The sequence below is a fragment of the Perognathus longimembris genome, chromosome 28 (genome assembly GCF_023159225.1).
Source record: "Perognathus longimembris pacificus isolate PPM17 chromosome 28, ASM2315922v1, whole genome shotgun sequence".
Taxonomy (NCBI): Eukaryota; Metazoa; Chordata; class Mammalia; order Rodentia; family Heteromyidae; genus Perognathus; species Perognathus longimembris.
This window is the reverse complement of record NC_063188.1, coordinates 109,417,161-109,436,439: the sequence shown is the minus strand read 5'-3', so window position 1 is coordinate 109,436,439 and position 19,279 is coordinate 109,417,161. Positions and strand designations below refer to the sequence as shown.

Below are 19,279 nucleotides of genomic sequence, written 5' to 3'. Positions count from 1 at the left end.
ACCCACTCGGTTCTTCCCGTTGCAAATCTCGCGCATGAGCTGTCGCCCACTGTGTGTCCCCCGTAGCAAGTCTCACGCGTGCACTGTCGCCCACTCTGTTATTCATAGCTGAAGTCACGCGCGTGCGCTGTCACTCTGATATTCACATGGCAAGTCTTGCGCGTGCGCTGTTTCCCATCACAAAATCTCACGCATGCGCTGTTGCACGCTCTGTTTTCACTGTTGCAAATCAGTGCTATCGCCCACTCTGTTTTTCCGTTAGCTGTGAGTCTTGGGCTTTCGCTGTTGCTTTGGGGCCCCTGAGCCTTGTTTTTTGTTTGCTCAGCTCTACCCCAGTGCGCGCCTCTTCCTGCTTTTTTCTGCTTATGTGGGTACCGAGGACTCGAACCCGGGTCTTCGTGCATGGTAGGCAAGCGCCCTACCCACTGAGCCACAGGCGGACCTATGGTTTTGCTTTCCCTTTTTGGCTCTTTATTCCCTCACGCTGTTCGCGCTGATTTTCTTTCTTTTTTCTTTCTCTCCCTCAGCCCCAAGATTCACTATTTTGTTACCACTGGGAATCATTGATTCTGTGCCTGCACCGGGTGGATCTTTACAAAGTAGGAGTGTTCGTTTATTTTACAGCAAGAGAATGGTCATTTAGCACTTTCAGAAGGGACGATCCAACCACTGGGATATTTTCTTTGCATGGCAGGGAAATCTCCATGGAATTAGTTTTTTATCGTAGTCCTCCTTAGTGATTTTAGACTTTGTATTCTGATTGTGTTTGTGTGTGCATGCACACACATGCATGTGTATACATATATACATGTATATATGTATATGTATATATATATATCTGTCCTGGGGCTTGAACTCAGGTCCTGGGCCGGGTCCCTACGCTTTTCATCTATCTACTCATGGCTGGCTGGCTGGCATTCCACCGCTTGAGCCACGCTTCCTCTTCCAACCTTTTGGGCTGGTTGGTTGGAGATAAGCGTCTCACTAACTTTTAGCCGCCCCCCCCCCCCCCCGCCCCCAGGCTGGCCTCAAACAGCAATCCTCAGATCTCACCCTCCCTGAGTATTGAATGATATTGATTAAAAAAACCAAAAAAATTTCTATGACGGCTTAGAACAGCAGCAAAGGGTGTGTGTGTGTGTGTGTGTGTGTGTGTGTGTGTGTGTGTAGGTCTATGCATGGTCTTTGATGTTCTTTATGTCACTGTCATGTTCCATTAATTTTTTTTTCTAAGGACCAAGTTGGTAAGAATCTCCTGAGAATGACAACAAATGTCAGGCCCACACATTTGCTGGACTTTGCTTGTAGTTGTTTTTCTAATTAAAAAACAAAGCAGAACGATGAGGGAGTTAGTTTATAAAGCGGCAATAAAGCAAGATAGCCTAGATATTGGTTGTTCCGTGAGAGTTCATCATCTCTTCGAAAGCAGACAGGCAAGGACTGGACTCTTGGCGTTGTGACAGAGCGCTCGCTTGGCTTGTGTGAGTTCCATCCCCCACACTTGGGTGTGGGGACATAGATGGTGATTAGTTGGGGTTGGCTTCCTGTCTCTCATGCTCCTCCTGGTCTTAATTCCCTTGAAGAAAAGATCTCTTTGTGGGTAGGTATTGGTGGGAGTGCCTCTACCTCCCACCTTAGGGTCAGCTCTACTAAGTCCCTTTGCATCCTGTCCTTCGTAGACCTAGGTCATCCCATCACTTTCTCTTTGCTAGTCTTGGTTAGATTTTACTGGTAGTTGTGAGAGTTAAGGAGAGATGCCTGGACAATGTGCCCATTCACCTCCCCTACCCCTACATTACTGTAAATGTCACATCAGCATAGCGACGTGGACACAGGGACACAGTTCACGCCAAACATTTCCATCCCCACCAGGCTCCCTGGGCTGTACTTGTGTAGCGGGTCCCCTTGAGACTCTCATCCCTACCTCAAACCCTGGCTCCCTTCTCTACAACTGTACTCTTCCAGGAAGATCTCCTAAGTGGAGCTATGTAGGGTGAAACCCTTTTGAGATGGACCTTTAGTACCGTGGCACGGTTCTCTGGAAGTTGTCCAGGTTGTGGGTATTGGTGATTTATTTCTTCTCACTGACAAGTAGCATCTCATACTATTTATTTGTCTGCTGAAGGACTTTTGCTCCAGTCTCTTTTTATTTTTACATCTGTGTATGTATGTACATACATATGTATTTATTGCCAGTCTTGGGGCTTGAACTCGGGGCTTAGGAGCTGTCCCTGGGCCTCTTTGTGCTCAAGACTAGCACAGCACCATTTGAGCCACAGCACCACCTAGGTAGGGGCTTTTTGTGAGTGGTAGGTCCTGAGTTCAAGCCCCAGGACTGGCTCCAAACAATAATAACAACAACAAAAATCTCATGGACTTCCTGCCCAGGCTGGCTTGGAACTATAATCCTCAGACCTCAGCCTCCTGGATAGCTATGGTGACAGGCATGAGCCACCTGCGTCTGGCCTGGAGATTCTTTATCTCCAACTAATCATCAAAAAGAGGGACTCTACTACAGGTGGGCTGGTGGCTCTGCTTACCGCCCCCCCCCCCCACACTTCAGCGCTGTCTCTTGAGCTGCATTCTATGAGCTCCTCCCCCCCACAGGCATCCTGTCTTTGTTCAAGGCCAGAGCAGAGGGAAAGGGTGGGCCCAGACATATATATACCCTTTGATTGCGGACAAAGCTGCTTCTCTTCTGAAGCCTCCAGCTGAATCCTGCTCCCTTTTCCTCTTTTCCCGACTTCCTTGAAAGCAGGGTCAAGGTTCCTAACGTCTCTCTACTGGGGATTCACTGTTGAGGGCAAGGCTGATATTAGTGATGGAGGAAAAGTGGCAGTTAAGGATCGCGGGGTGGTTGGAAAACTTGAATGGAAGTGAGAGAGAGAGAGAGAGAGATCGATCTCAGAGTCATCATCAACCCTAGAGGTTGGAATGCTAAGTCCAAGAGAAGCAAAAGAGAGCAATGGAAGAGAGAGAAGAATGCCTTAGGTTGCAAGGTTCCTGCTCATACTGCCATTGTAACAGACGGAAAAAAAAAAAGGGTGTTTCCATCTGAGATTAGGTGTGAATTACCCACACCTTGATTATACCTGTGATTCTCAGATACAATTGTGGTGTGTGTGTGTGTGTGCATGCGCGCGCGCGTGCCAGTGCCAGAACTGGGTCTTAAACTCATGGCTTTGTACTCTTGCTTCGCTTTTCTTGGCTCAAGGTTGGTGATGCTCTACCACTTTAGCCACTTGTACACGGTACTTCTGGCCTTTTTCCTGGTTAATTGGAGGTGAGAGTCTCATGGACTCTTCTGCCAGTTCTGGCTTCCAACTGCATTCCTCCGATTTCGGCCTCCTGAGTAGGTAGGCTTACAGTACGGGTGTGAGTCACTTGCACTCTACATCTTTGAAAAGATTTTCTCCAAAGAAAAGGTAGGCTTTGTCCTGATGGAGCTCATGAGAGAAAGAAGACTGGGAGGGTGGCTGTCAAATGGTTGAAGTTGCCTAAAAAGCAACAAGTGGCTTTGAAACAAAATGAAGGATGGGAATAGCCATTACAAACAAACAGCCATGTGTTCCAAGTAGCCAGGACTCTATGTTCTAAAACATCCAGCAGTTCCGTTTCCTGTTCTTTGATGAAGTATTTGTCTGTCCTTCCAGATTGCCTTTTTACTTTGAAAAGCAGAGGCTTAAGTAAACGCAGTCATCTGTGTTTAAGCAGGCAACAAGATGACCTGACTACTACTTTTCAAAAGACCTGTGAGAGAGGGCAAGGCCCAGGGCAGAGCTGTGTTCCTAGACTGGTGGGAAACCTGTGTGGGGAGGAAGGAGGGTTCTTGCTACTTCTGAAACCCTATTGAAAGGACTGGGGTAGGTAGCTCTCCCCTCCCCCCCTTTCCTCCCATAGTCCTAAAATGAAAAGCTGGGCTTTAGACAGGAACTTTGCTTATCTTTGCTGATTCTTTTCCTCTTTGGTCATCTTTTTCAGAAACCCTACCTCTTGTATTATGTAGGGCATTTGTATGGGAGAGGAAGTCACGAAGATAGAACCTGGTCTTTGTCCTCCAGGAGACTGCTAGTTGTGTTAGACAGTTTTTTGTCCTTGTGATAAAATATCGAGAAAAACAACTTGAAGGAGGAGAGATTTATTTTGGCTCCTTGTTTACAGTGGAGAGTTAGCTGGCTCCATTGTTTTCTGGGCCTGTAGCAAAGAAGAACATCATGGCAACGGGGTGTGATAGAACCACCTCCAACTAATAGGAGCTAGGAAGTGGAGAGAGAAGCAGAGGACACAAGATATAGCTCCCAGGGACTTTCTTCCGGGAGCTAAGTTCCACCTTCCAATCATGCCACCAAATTATGTATCTATCAGTGGATTCATCTGTTGATTAGGTCACAGCTCTAATGGTCCAGTCACCTCTCAATAGCACCACCCAGCTGGTAACTAAGTCTGCAGTACATGTGTGTGTGTGTGTGTGTGTGTGTGTGTGTGTGTGTGTGTGTGTTGGTACTAGAGCTTGAACTCAGGGCCTGGGTGCTATCCCTGAGCTTGTTGGCTCAAGGCTAGTGCTCTACCCCTTGAACCACAGCTCTACTTCCAGCTTTTTGGAGGTAGTTAATTGGAGATAGGAGTCTAATAGACTTTTATGCCCAGGCTGGCTTCAAACCATGATCCTCAGATTTTAGTCTCCTGAGTAGCTAGGATCGCAGGTGTGAGCTATTGGCGTTTGGCCTTATATTTTCTTTTAATGGGATACATGTGGTCTGATTTTCACATAATCTATTTAGGCTAACCTTTTGCAAATCACCCCATTTATAAATTGTAACTTTCTGTATTTCTGTAATGCTAGAGTAGCTTAAAAATAAAGGAGAAGGAATGTTTTTTTTACTGTGTTTAACGTCACTGATAAGAGCATCTAGGATAACTGAGCTTTTCAAGGTTTAAAAAATTATTATTCCTTTCAAACAACCTTACATACAAGCTCATAGAAAGCATTCTATTTAAATAGCTTGGAGCATTGTAAATGGAGACGTCTTCCCTGCCACTCAGCTTTTAGTTTCTTCATGTTAAACTGCTATAATTTGTCACTGAACCAGGTCGTTGGCTAGCCTTGGCTGGGTTCCAGTCTCAATTTGGACAGATTTTAACAATAATAGTGTTGTGATTTGTGAATACACTTGTATGGTACTTAAGACTTTGCAAGATGTTTTCGTAATTGTCTTATCCTTCTGGGCGTCCTAGGCTATGAAACACCTAACCTCTACCCCCACCTCCTCACTCCTCTGGCCCTCTGTGTAGCCCAGGCTTGCCCCAAACTGTCAATTCTCCTGTCTCAGCCTGCCAAAATGCTGAGATTACAAGCAAGTTTATCACCATTTTTTTTTTTGGATAATCAACCTGAGAGGAAGAAAATATACTCCTACCCAATGTAAAGAATCATGCCAGTCATAATGACATATCGCTCTATTCCCAGTGAGTTCAGAGATTGAGGCAGAAGCATTGCTTGAGCATGGTAGTGGGTGGGGGGTGGAGGCGGTCAGCCTGGACAACATAGTAAGACCTCATCATTAAAAAAACAGGAGTTTACAATCTGGATGAAGGTGGGTCACAGTTGTAATATTGGATCTTAGATACTTAGGAGGCTGAGATCTGAAAATTGAGGTTTAAAGCCAGCCTGGACAGCAAAGTCTATGAGACTCTTCTCCAGTTATCCACCAAAAAGCTGGAAGTGGACTTGTGGCTCAAGTAGTAGCTTTGACCAAAAAAATACTCAGGAACAGTGCTCAGGCCCTGAGTTCAAGCCCTAGAACCTGAGTACATTTTTTAATTTAAAAAAACCCCAAAAAACGCTAAGTGTGGTGGTATGGTATGTGCCCATAATTGCAGCATTCAAAAGGTATGTGTGGGGGCAGGGATCATTGGGAACAGGAAGATCTCAAATTTACTGCCAGCTATAGCTACATAATGAGACCCTGACTCAAGAACACAGAGAAGAAACATTTGATTACAAAGCAAGGAATTACTAAGTAGTAATAAGTTATTGTCTTAGTACTAACTGGTAGTATTAGTAAAGGGAACTCCAAAGTAACAGGAATAGCACACAAAGGATCAGAATACTGCAGTAAAAAGTGGGGAACGTCCTCCCCAAGACCCTCTGAAGCTATGTGTGACTGTGAAGCTCTGGATGGGGAAATATTCATCGAGGGCCGCATGCCAGCTGGCAAGGAGAAAGCTGTCCCCTTGGCTTACAGGGAAGCTCACTAGGAAGGAAGTTTGGCCAGGATGTCTGAAGCACTCACCAGAAAGCCACCTGTGGGACTGTTGTGAAAACTAGGAAGCTGCTCACTGGGTCAGTGGGGCTGGCTAGGAAGCCACCCTTGGATATACCAAATGCGCCAGGTCTCAAGGGAATGAGCCAGGAGAGGAAAGGACATGGGGGGGGGGCGGTCAGGAAGGGAAGCCCCCCCCCCTTTGCTTCTATGTCCCTCCAGCGCCCTCTGCTGACAATATTGAGCAGTTGCAGGCAGGGAGTGCAGGAGAAATGCTGTCAAAAGTTACACGTTGGAGGCCATGGGCGTGTGTGTATGTCAACTTTGGAAGGTTGGGGGACTGAGTGCCAGATTTCTATTTTTCCTCAGTGCTTAGTTTCAGCTCTACAAGTAAAGGCTGTGTCTTTGCCTTTACCGGCTCTTGGATTTGCTAAAGCCACCTTCTTGGTAACTGACAGTGTCTGAATACATTGTATGCAGATCTCTGCAGGATTCTTCCTTCTGTGCACTGTGGTGTACCAAAATACTTCCTTGAGGATGGTCTTCAGCAGCTGTCTCATGTAAGATTGTGGCACTTGTTATCTGGAATATATCCCTGGCTTCCAAGTGCTGCTCTTCCTTTTATTTCTATAATACTCCTTGCCCCACCCTGGTGCTGGTACTGGGGGTTCTGTTTTATTCAAAGCTAATGCTCTACCACTTGTGCTGAAACTCCACTTCGAGCTCTTTTTTAAATTGTAAAGGTAATGTAAAGAGGGTTACAGTTAGATAAGATAATGAATATATTTCTTTTTGAACAGTGTCACCCCCTCCTTCATTTTCTCCCAGTTTTTTCTCTCCTGACCTCCCTCCAGGCTGTATATAGTTCATTTCCAACATAATGTCTAGTGAGTATCACTGCTGAATTCGTTTACCCTTTGTCCTATGGTTTCTGTGATTCCTCTTCCCCTTCCCAAATCAGATAAACTTATATACAAGACAAAGAAAGGGTACAGAAATCAAAAACAGGGACAAGGGGGAGGGGCAGAAGAAAAAAAGAACCGCAAACCATACAATAAAAAAGCCTCTTGTTTCCATTTCTTGGGGTTTATTTCCATACTTTCCAGTTTTTCTGGTGGTTAATTGGAGATAAGAATCTCATGGGGTTTCCTGCTGGCCTGGCTTTGAACCACAATGCTCAGTTCTCAGCCTCCTGAGTAGTTAGGATTCCAAGTGTAAGCTACTAGTACCCAACCTGGTTTGCCTTTTAGACCTCTCATTCATCTCTCAGTCTCTTTGTCCCAGGGTCACTTCTAAGTTTCTGTGTCTTTTTTTTTTTTTCCCCATGCCAGTCCTGGGGTTTGAACACAGGGCTTGGGCACTGTCCCTGATCTTGTTTGCTTAAGGATAGCACTCTACCAGTTGAGCCACAGCTCCACTGTGGCTTTTTTGGTGGTCAATGGAGTCTCATGGACTTTCCTACCCTGGCTGGCTTTGAACTGAGTAGCTAGGGTTATGGGCACAAACCTCTGGCACCTGGCTTGGCTAGATAGATCTTTTACCCTTTGCTTTTATGTTGTTTAGACTTCCCTTTCTGAAGATTTATTTTTTGCTGTTGTCCTTTTAGGCTTCCTTTCTCCCTGCATGGGAGCAGGGTAGGCTGACAACCTTGCTTGTTTCCTGGGCTCTCCCTTTGCCACCCCTTGGGTGGAGCCAGTCTTCCTCTTGCATGTCTTTGTATTTATTCGCAGGTGCCCAGGGACTCAGAATGTTTGTGAATCCCCAGTGCCTGGCTCCTGCCCGGCCTTGGCCTTTCCTCCTGTCTTCCAAGCTGCTGGGACCTGCACTTGGGGGTATTGGGGAGGGATTCTTTTGTTTGGTCTGGGACACACCAGGGAGGTAGCTTTCCATTCCTGTGGGCTTCCTTGTTATCACAAGCAGTCAGACCTCCATGTGGGGCATAATACTTCGGTGTTTCACAACGCATGCTTGCCCTGGGTGAGTCAGGCTTCCTTTCCAAAGGATTGGAGCCCCAGTAGAATGACTGAGAGAGTTAAATTAAGCAGAACAAGGAAGTGACTTGACAATTGTCCCATCTAACCAAAGGTATTGCCTGGTCATGCAGCCAGGCTGTTTTCTGGAAGGCTGAGATGGCTACAATTGATAAAATGAGGGTATGATTCATGGACTTTGAAGTATGACATCAGATTTACAAAATAACCAGATTGTTCTTTCTCCTTTCTTTGTAATCTCTGTTCATTGTGATTGTTTTAATTTCCCCAAGCTCGAAATCTCACAGCACTGTTGGGTACCAGTGGCTCATGCCTGCAATCCTAGCTACTCAAGAGGCTGGGATCTGAAGATTGAAGTTCCAAACTAGCAGAGGAAAATCTATGAGACTCCTGTCTCCAATAAAACAGAAAAGAGCGAGAAGTAGAGGTGTGGCTCAAGCAGTAAAGCGCCAGCTCTGAGTAAAAAAGCTAAGGGAGGTCATGAAGTCTTCAATTGAAGAAGTAATTATGTGCGTGCATGCGCATGCATGCACACACACACACACACACACACACACACACACACCTCATATCACCTTAGATGCAGTCACTGGATCTCCCTCTAATTTACTTGTCTCTTTCTCCTTAACTATTGGTTCAGACCCTTGTTTCCTTCTGTTGGAAGGGCTGCAGCAGAGACTTAAGGGTTGGTACTTATGAGAGTTGAGTTGGCTTCTTACTATTTTAGTTTTGTTTATTTTTTCTTGATACAGTGTCTTATATATCTCAGGTTTGCCTTAGATTCATTCTGTAGCTCAGGTCAGCATGGAGCTTACAGTATTCCTGCCTCAGCCTCCCTAGTGCTGGGGATTATGCAAGAGTTTACCACTATATACCCATCTGGTGCCATTTTGTGTTTATTGCTGAAGAAATCCATTCTGGGTGTAACTACAAGCTTAATCATCCAGAAGCAGTTGTTTTCCTTTTCATTTCACTCTTTTCTTCTTTGGCTGCTCTCATCTGCCCCTCTTCCTGCAGGGTCCAAATTCTGACTCCAGATCAAGTTCAGTCTTCTGGCTTTCTCCTCTTATCTCCCCACACTCCCATCCCCACTTTACATTCTGCTGGCTGACTAATCCTGTGGACACGCCTCTGCTTCCTGCCCTGCCTTTCTCCATGGCAAGAGCTGTTAGGGATATCCTCCCAAGCCATGCTCTTCCTTTCAAGTTTGCTACACTTTCTGTTTGCAAAGCCCTTTACATCTCCAGCTCCATGTCCCAGGTGGATGAGGCCCCGCACATTCTCACTTCACTGGGTGCGATTCTGCCCAGGATTGTGGCTGTTCCTGGGGAATCCACATTCTTGTGCCTTAGTGGGTCTTTGTCCTTAGTGCAAAAATAAAAATTGTTCTGAATTTCATTAACTGTTTGCCTTCCCCCCCCCCATTTCTAAAGAACTTATTTTCATGAGAACAGTGACACACAGACCATAGGAATCTTAGCTACTCGAGAGGAGGCTGAGATCTGAGGATAGCAGTTCGAAGCCAGCCTGGGCAGGAAAGTGTGAGACTCTTTATCTCCAATTACCCAGCAAAAAGCCAAAAGTAGAGCTGTGACTCAAGTGGTAGAGACCAGCATTGAGTGAAAAAGTTAAGGGATAGTGCCTAGGCCCTGAGTTCAAGTCCTAGTATGGGTACAAAAACAAAACAACAAACCAGTGATACATTTCTGTACATTGTAGGATGGGTTGGGTCCAGAGGAGTGATCTTTTGCAAAAGAATACCAATTAATACCTAAGAAGAAAATATTTGTGCTTCCTGTGAGCCAGAAAGCATAGGGACCAGTGTTGTGACTGAGATGACATTGTAGCAATTCCATACAATCATGCTTATTTTTCTTTGAAAAGCAGTGCCAACTTTAGGTGGTTATTCTCAAGTTCAAGCCTAATAAGTTCAACTGAATTTGAGATGTTAGATAAGTTAAGACTATACCATGGAAGTACTTAAGGCTTTTTTATTTTCTAACTACTTTCCCAGTAAAGCACAATAAATATCCTGGGGAGATGGTCTCTTGGCAAGGAAGCCAATGGAAGAAAAATTATTATAGCACTCAAACCCAAACACATATTTTTCTGGACATAATGTAGATGGATGTTGGAGAATGCTGCCTATCTTTGTAGTCTTTGTAAAGGGAGAAAGCCTTTAAGAGTCTTGGCAGATGGGAGCTTCTATGGCATGATCCTTCCTCATGAAGGTGGAGTACTTACATCGCAGCTCTCTGTAGGAGTAGTTCCACGGTGTTTACGAGAATGAGAAGGTAAAATCTACCTGTCATGGCTGAGTGAGACACAGCTAATGTGTCATCCTGAGGAAATGTTACCTCAAAAACTGAAGCCAGTTAACTGGTAGCTCATGCTTGCAAACCTAGCTCCTCAGGAGGCTGAGATCTAAGCATATGGTTCAAAGCCAGCTTGGGCAGGCAAGTCCATGAGACTCTTATTTCCAATTAACCACAAAGCCAGAAGTGGAGCTGTGGTTCAAATAAGAGAGTGTTAGCCTTGAGCAAAAAAAAAAAAAAGCTCAGGAACAGCACTCAGGTCCTGAGTTCAAGCCCAAGAACTGTCACCAACAAAAGAAAACATGGTCCAAATCCATACCATGGAATGTTATTTAGCCATAAGAAAAGGGATGCAGTTAACTGAGGCTATGACATAGCTGACTCCTGGCAGTATTATGCAAAGCCAAAAAAGCCAGATATAAAAGGCCACATATTGTATGATTGCACTTACATAAACTTTTCAAAACAGGCAAATTTGTAAGCATAGAAATTGCATTCGAGCTGGGCATGGTGGTGCATGCCTTTAATTCTGGCTCTTAGGAGGTTGAAGTGGGAGGATTGTGAGCTTTAAATCCACCCTAGGATATACAGCAAGACCCTGTCCAGAAGAAAGGAAGGGACAGGGAGGGGAGAGGAGGGAAGGGAAGGGAAGGGAAGGGAGAAGTTCATTAGAGATTGCCAGAGGCTGGCAGGATTGAGAAATGTCTATTAATGGGCATGATTTTTTGGAGGGGCAGGGTTGGGGAAATGTTCTGGAATATACCAAACTCTGTGACTATACCAAATACTGCAGAAAAAAAAATGCATGCCTTATGTGAGTGAATGTATACTGTTTGAACTACATAGTATTTGCTAGTGAAATTGTTGCAAAAACTAGGTATAGCATTGATATATGAGGAAATGAAGAGTAAATAATAAAAAATGGTCCCCTTTTATGGTTTGGATCAAGAACATCCAGAAAGTGAACCAATATTTTTGGATTTAATATTTTCAGTTGTGTGAATTTCTGATCCTTCTCTTTCTGTCTGTGATGAACAGTAACCCCGGTTGGTCCTTGGGGAAAGAAGTAGGGTGTTATTGCATCCTTGGTCCCTCCATGGAAGCAAATGAGCTGGGCCCGCATAGCCTGTTCACACCTGCAACCCACCCAAGGACCCATGAGCTTCCCAAGACCTGGCTTTATATTCCTAGTTGCTTTCTGCTGGGGGGTCTTAATTCAACTCTGGGATGATTTGCTCTTTGAGAAGCTCATGGAAGCCCCTTGTGTGTTGCAGATCGAAGAAGGAAGTAAAGCTGCGGCTGTGGACAAGCTACTGGCTGGAGATGAGATTGTAGGCATCAATGACATTGGCCTTTCAGGGTTCAGACAGGAAGCGATTTGCCTGGTGAAAGGGTCCCATAAGACCCTCAAGCTGGTGGTCAAAAGGTAAGATGTGAACCCCTTTCCATGTTTACCAAGACAAGAAGGTAGGAGAACATAATCTGACTTGAACCAAGTCCTCGTGTGTGTGTGTGTGTGTGTGTGTGTGTGTGTGTGTGTGTGTGTGTGTGTATGTACTACTTAGAATGATAGCCATCATGGTAAACCCTTTGGGGATTGGTCTCAAGGTTCTCCTTGTAAGATACCACCATTTATATATGTTCTACCCCTTTGTATAAAATATTTGTTTGCATGGAATCTGGGCACATCCTCTATGCATTAAAAATCATGTCTAGATGACTTATACCTAACAATGTGACTGGCATATATGTCAGTCATTGTTATTCAGAGTTACTTAGGGAAGGATGATAAGAAAAATGAATGTTGTTAACAGAGGTACCATTTACTTTACCAAATTATTTCCAACCTGAGGTTGGTTGTGGATACAGAACCTAAGGGTTTATTATTACCTCAGCCAAGGTTGAGCCTGGCAGCATAATACAATTTCAGAGTTCCTTATTTTATTTCTTCTGGTTCTTAAGGTTTTGGATTATAAAGTGAGTTTGAATGCTCCCAATGTTTCTTGGGCAGTATACAGTCGGCTTTTGTCTTTGCAAAGAGGAAGAAATAAACCATTTGTGCTCCAAATGAGTAGGGTGTATATTATTCTCTAATAGTAACACAAGGTGGCAGCCTGCTGTGTTTTCTGGAGTTTTCCACTAGAAAGAAAGGACGATGACATCACATGCGGACAGCAGGTGTTTGTACTGAGCTGAGACAAAAAAAAGAACAAGCTCCTGTTCCTATAAACTTCCATTGTCGCTAGGTACCTTAAATAATGCTCAAGGAAATCAAATTAGGGACATAATGCTTTTATGTGCAGGAAGAAGAACAGTATTCACAGGTACTTCAAATATGTGGTTTATTATTTTCAGGTAAAAAGAGTTTTGTACAGTGTTTTTGCCTATTTCTACTTAAAGTGTCTATGTCATCTTTGACAGGATTAGTGCATTCTTTCAAAAGAAAGTAAATGGTAAGAAATAGAGTCAAACATTTCAATTGTGTTACTGTGTGTGTGTGTGTGTGAGTGTGTGTGTGTGAGAGAGAGAGAAAATATACTGGGGCTTGAACTCGGGGCCTGGGTGCTATCTCTGAGCCTCTCTTCTCAAGGCTAGCTCTCTAGCAGTTGAGCCACAGCACCACTTCTGGCTTTCTGGTGGTTAATTGGAGATAAGAGTCTTATAGATTATAAAGACTTTTCTGCCCAGTTCGGCTTCAAACCATGATCCTTAGATCTCAGCCTTCTGAGTATCTAGGGTTATAGGTGTAAGCCACTTGCACGCAGCTTTCTTACCTTTTTCACTCAAGGCTGGCACTCTACCATTTGAACCACATCTCCATTTCTGGGTTTTTTTCAGTTAATTGGAGATTAGAGTCTCACAGAATTTTTGCCTGGGCTGGCTTTGAATCTTGATCCTCAGATCTCAGCCTCCTGAGTAGCTAGGAATTACAGGTGTGAGCCACCAGCACCCAGCAGGACAGATGGGAACCATAACTTAGAGAGCCCTGTTTGGCATTCTCTACACTCAGTTTCCTTAAACAAGGTGTATACAGAATTATTATTTAGTTTAAGTAGAATTTAATTCCTTAAGTAACAGTGCATAATGAGACATAAAGACCAAGTAGTTTATTCAAACGCTTATTTCCAAGTACATTTATATAACATGCATGGGTGTTGTAAATTTCTTTAAAAAATATTACTATCTGAATTTTGAAATAGTAGAAGTAGATGGACTAAATTTGATCAGACTATATTATCTTCATATGTGGGAAAACAATGAAATCTTTGTGCAATTAATATATGGTAATTAATAAAAGCAAAATTCTAGATGTAGATAACATTATTTCCCTATTGGACAGAAAAGTTGTGGAACATGGTGCTTTGTTTAGACATGTTAAAGGAAACTTTCCAAATTGGTAATTAAATTAAGACTAAGTTGTCACCTAACAACGGATGATTATTGGCTTTAAATTCAAAGCATGTAAATACTATAGTCTTCTGAAGCTCCACACTTCTTGATTACAAAAGCACCAAGGAGTGCTTTGAAAAATGTTTACCTTGGAGCCATGCACTGGCGGCTCAGGCCTGGAATCCTAGATACTCAGGAGGCTGTGATCTGAGGATCAGGGTTCCAAGCCAGCCAAGGCAGGAAAGTCCAAGAGACTCGTCTCCATTAGCCACCAGAAAGCTGGAGATAGAGCTGTGGCACAAGAGCACCAGCCTTGAGTAAAACAACTAAGGGACAGTGCCTAGGCTCTGAGTTTAAGCCCAAGTGTTGGCACAAAAATACGTCCACCTTGGGCTGGGCATGATACCACACATGTTATTATCCCAGTTACTCAGGAAGCAGAGTTAGGAGGATAGTGATTTGAGACTCAAGGTGGGAGTAGGAAGGTAGTTACCCTATCTCAAAAGAACAAACCAGGTATGATGATTCTTATCTATAATCTCAGCTACAATGGAGGTGGAAGTGGGAGGATTGAGGTCTAAGACTAGAATAGGAAAAATCCCAGGACCCTGTCTAAAAACAAACTAAATGCAAAAAATGGCTGGAGTCATGGCTGAAGTGATAGAACACAAGTCCCAGAGTTCAAACCCTGGGAACAGAAACAAAATATACTTCTCCTTCCCCAGGCAGCTGATTAATCTGCCTTCTGTCCCTTTGACTTAGCATTTAGAAGCATTTTATGTAGTACTTTAGGATGGAGTGAGCCTTCTTAATAAAAGGCACCTAGACTGAGGTAAAGCTCAGAGGTAGTGTGTGCTTAGCATGCACAAGGCCCGGGGGTGACCCCAGCACCAAAGGGGAAAAGTGTCTTGTTTATTAGAATGGTCCTCTCTCATACCTAGCCTGATCTGTAAACACGTAAATAGCATATGCTTTCCCACTTGAAAGCATGACCGAGTGATCCGCTGGACTGCTTCAGCCCTTGCTTTGGTGTTGTGGTTCATCTACCTTGGGTGGTGAAGGTGTGTAAACCTATGCAGCTGACATCTGTCAAGCAATATTTGAATAATAGTTTCCCATCGAGACCCTCCCCTGGATGACAGGTGCTCCCTATCTTTTTATTTCTCACGATCCTTTTATCTTCCTGTGTGTGGTGTCCAGGGAACCCAGCGGTGAGGATAGGATTGCTGCGGGCCAGTTTCACAGAGCCCTGGCGTCTTGTTTCATGGGGCTGAGGCAAGGTGATCTTGCTGTCACTGAGATAATGAGGGCCCCGCGAGACCAGGGATCTTCTCTCCTCCTTGCCCCCCAATCTGATGTGCCTAGAAACAAAGGACTTAGAACAGTCACATATCCCCTTCTGTACCCAGGTGGCATCCAGGGCTCATGAGATTTGAGGTAGGAAGGGGTGGGGATGGGGGATGGTATAGGAGCCACACCGTCTGGTGGGTTGGGGTCACAGACTGGAAGTGCAAAATTTTTGCCTAGCTCTTTCTCCTGGCAGTCGTTTGCTATCTCATCTGCTGGAACAAGGAAGTGCTCACTCCTCCCTCCCCTTTGCAGGAAGTTCTGGGCGGATGTGCAACATTTTATTATGTATATGTCTCTGTTCAATTGTCATCTCATTTCCTTTGTGTCCCCTTTGCCCTTGGAAATCCTGCCTGGCAGGTTTGGAATGCGTACATGCGGGGCTCTAGGGTTTTCACAGAAGGCCACAATCTATTTTTTGTTGGGTGACAGAGTTGGTTTTGCCAGTCACAGGCTTCTAAGGCTTAGAGAAAAGGCTGAGGCCAGAAAACGGGCGGCACGATGACATTTTCCTAAATTTGTTGTTGTTCTTGTACTAGGGCTTAAACCCAGGGCCTGGGCACTGTCATTTAGCTTTTTTTTTTTTTTTTTTTTTGCTCAGAGCTACTGCTCTGCTACTTGAGCCACAGCTCCACTTCTCACCTTTTGCTAGTTGAGTGGAAGGGAAGAGTTTCCCCAACTTTTCTACTCGTGTTGGCTTTGAACTTTGATTCTCAGATCTCAGGCTCCTGAGTAGCTAGGATTACAGGTGTGAGCCTTGGCACCTGGCTCCTTTTCCTCTTTAACTTAGTGTAGTATATAAACTTTCCCTCTTCTTGAAAAGACTCAGAAGGAAAGACAGCATCTGGGTGGGCTGGATGTGGGCCACTTCGTCAGTGCTGGAGCCACAGTTGTTCTTCTGATGTGTTCAGATATGCAGCTGCCACTCACAGGCTGAAAAGTCACCTTTTTTTTTTTTCAGTTTTCTTTGTGACAACCTTATTCCCACTCTGCCTAGTTTCTTGTACCCTAGGATGGGTTGTGAACAGTTTGGTTGGGGCCCAAGGTAAGAATAGATCTGTCGTATTCCCTGCCTCTGCTGGTGATTTTAAATGCTTTTGTAAATTGAATTTACATCATCCACTAAGCCTGAGTTTAAGAGCAGATTAGCATGGAAGGGAAGGGACTTTGCAGGAGATTGCATATGTCCTGTGCCCCACATACATAAAGAAGCTAGGAACAGAGTGACAAACAGTCCTGCTCGCTCTGAGCAGGTTTCTTGTATTGCTTCTGCCTTGACCAAGCCACGAGCACCAGGGTGCTTGTCAAGTCATAAAGGCTGGATGAATGCTGCTTCTTAGAACTGCCTGGCCAAGGCTCCCGCTACCCTTTTTCTTTCGAGGCAGAAAGGAATAAACACCTCCCCCACCTCCCAGTGGTGTTTTCCAGAGGATAAGAGGCTCCCATCTCAGTTAAAAAGCCTGGTTTTGCTGGATGTTGGATTATCTGCCTCAATTATACAAAGACACTGCTCAGTCAGAGAACAGCTCAAGCCCCTGCCTCCCTCCTGCTGAGGACTCCCCCCCACCCCTCAAGTACAACGTTTTCTCTACATTTCTGCCATGCAGGTTGTTTTTAGAACAGTAGGCACCTGGTAACTTGATCTCCTTTAAAGATGGCCAGTTGGTGCCCATCCAAAGCCTCTTTAATTGAATGGCGTGGTATTGAAAGGAAGTGCTCAGTGGAGTTGCCAATGGATAATCATGACACCGCTGCTGATTTGAATTTTGCTGATTAAATAACTCGGGTCACGCCATTGTTAAGCCTGCTTGTGCTCAGGTGCAGAAGCTGGCATCGTCTTTGTGGTGTGGGGTTGGGTGGCAGGTGGCAGGTGGCAGGCAGATGGGCTCTCTTAATGGAGGAGCACTGTACTGCTTTCAGTCTCTGGTGGGGACTTTGCTTTGCCTGCATTTAATCATGAGAAAGGCACAGTAACTGTATCTGTAGCTGTAGTGAAATGAATTTTGAAGTACACTGAAGATACAGCATTTTATTTTTTGTGTGTGTCCTGTTGGGGTTTGAACTCAAGGCTTTGTCCTGCTACTTGAGCCACACCGCCAGCCCTTTTATTTTAGTCATTTTTTTCATGCATGGTCTCACTTACCTGGGAATGGTTTTGAATCCCAATTCTCTGACCTGTACCTCCCATATAGCTGAGATTACCACCACATCCAGCTTGCTCTCTTGGTTTCCCTGTCTTTATGTTTGTCTGTCTGTCTCCTCCTTCCCTCCCTTTGTTTTCCTACCTCTCCCACTCTTCTGGAGGTTTGAACTCAGGTCAAGCTTGAACTTTTTTGAGCTTGCTTGGCTTGCATACTTGGCCGTACTTTGCTTCTTGACTTAGGCCTAAGCCCTGCTTTTGACTGATTATTTTCAGAGGCTGCATCTCATAGACTTTTTCTGCTCGGGCTGCTCTTGAACCACCATCCTTTGGTATCTCAGCTTCATAAGATTATAGACATCAGTCATTAATGCATGGCTCCACTCTTCCTTTTAGATAATTGTGCCATTGACTTTTTGCCAGGGGTCGCTTTGAACTGCAATCCACTAATCTCTACTTGTAAGTAGCTAGCATTAGTGAACAATTTAACACACTGAGCTCAGTCTTTTCCCCCTTCCTCTTGAGAGTCTTGAACCTAGTCTTCAACCAGTGATCTTCCTATCTTAGCTTCTCAAGTGTTAGGACCAAGTCTGGTCAGCTCTTTCTTGAGACTAGCTTTTCTGCTTTTAATTTCTAACTATGACATTTAAGTTGCTTCATTTTTTTGTGTGAATCTAGCTCCACACAATGGACATGTGAGGGCATAGCTTCCTGGCACGAGCTTTGCTTTCTGGGAAATGATATCGCCAGTGCCACCATGTGGATGGGACAGGAAGAGCTCCCGACTGCCTTCCTATGGGGATTCTTTTGGTTTTGTTTGTTTTTGTTTCTGTAAGAGTCCTGGGGCTTGAACTCAGGGCCTGGGTACTGTCCTCTGAGATTTTGTGCTCAAGGCTAGCATTCTACCACTTAAGTCACAATTCCACTTCTGGGGTTTGGGGTGTTTAATTTGAGATGAGAGCCTCACAGGATTTTCTGCTCGGACTAGGCATGAACTACAATCCTCAAATGAAAAGCTGAAAAGTGTGAGCCCCCAGTGCCCAACTAGGCATTCTCTTTTTAGCATGCTTTTTTCCTTTGCCAGTTGGCAACTAAGTATTAACAGCAGGAGATTCCGAATCTTCTTTTCAACAAGGTTTTGGCTTTCTTGAATAAAAAGTCATGTAGATTTTAGTCACATAAAAAAATGTAAATGTCAAACTAATATCTAAATATATACAAATAATTAAATTAACCTAAATAATAATCTAATGTCCTAGAAAGAAATCTTGTTGTAAGGAACAGTGTAGCTGTAGTTGAATGCACATGGGTTTTCCTATAGCAGTGAACGTGAGGATGTAGGATAAGGAGGCCTGTACCAGCCTGGCATGTGTAGTGAGATCCACTTTTGCTGTTGGAGGTTGTTCTGGGTGTTTCTTGGAGATAGGGCTCTCCATATGTCACATTGCAGTCCAGGCCGTCCTGATTCTTCATCCTCCTTCCTTAGCCTCTGAACTTGTAGCGTGTGACACCAAGCAGGCCAGATCTTTCTTGGAAACAACTCTTCTATATTCAATTGCCCACTATTGCATCCAAATGACTTATTCATTTATTTTATTCTTTCTTATTTACTTACTTTGTGTTCTGTTAATACCCTCACATTTTTAGGAACTCTGGAGCAAAAGCCACCTAATGTGTACTTTACATGATAGTATACCACACTCCTGTTAAAAGAAGATTTGAAATAGCCTGCCCTAAGCACTTAGATTGATCGAAGAAAGCATTAAAGGCAAGGCAAAAAAAGCATGAATGTGGGAAGGTGACAGGGAGTACTTCCTCCGTACATCCATAGGT

General features: G+C 44.3%; 1 protein-coding gene across 1 annotated transcript in view; it reads left to right on the top strand.

Moving 5' to 3' along the window:
* Shroom2 (shroom family member 2) overlaps positions 1–19,279 on the top strand; it is a 71,060-nt gene that overhangs the window by 682 nt on the left and 51,099 nt on the right. The window contains exon 2 of the mRNA XM_048335499.1: positions 11,844–11,995. Coding sequence (XP_048191456.1) covers positions 11,844–11,995 — 152 coding nt within the window. The remainder of the gene's footprint in view (positions 1–11,843; positions 11,996–19,279) is intronic.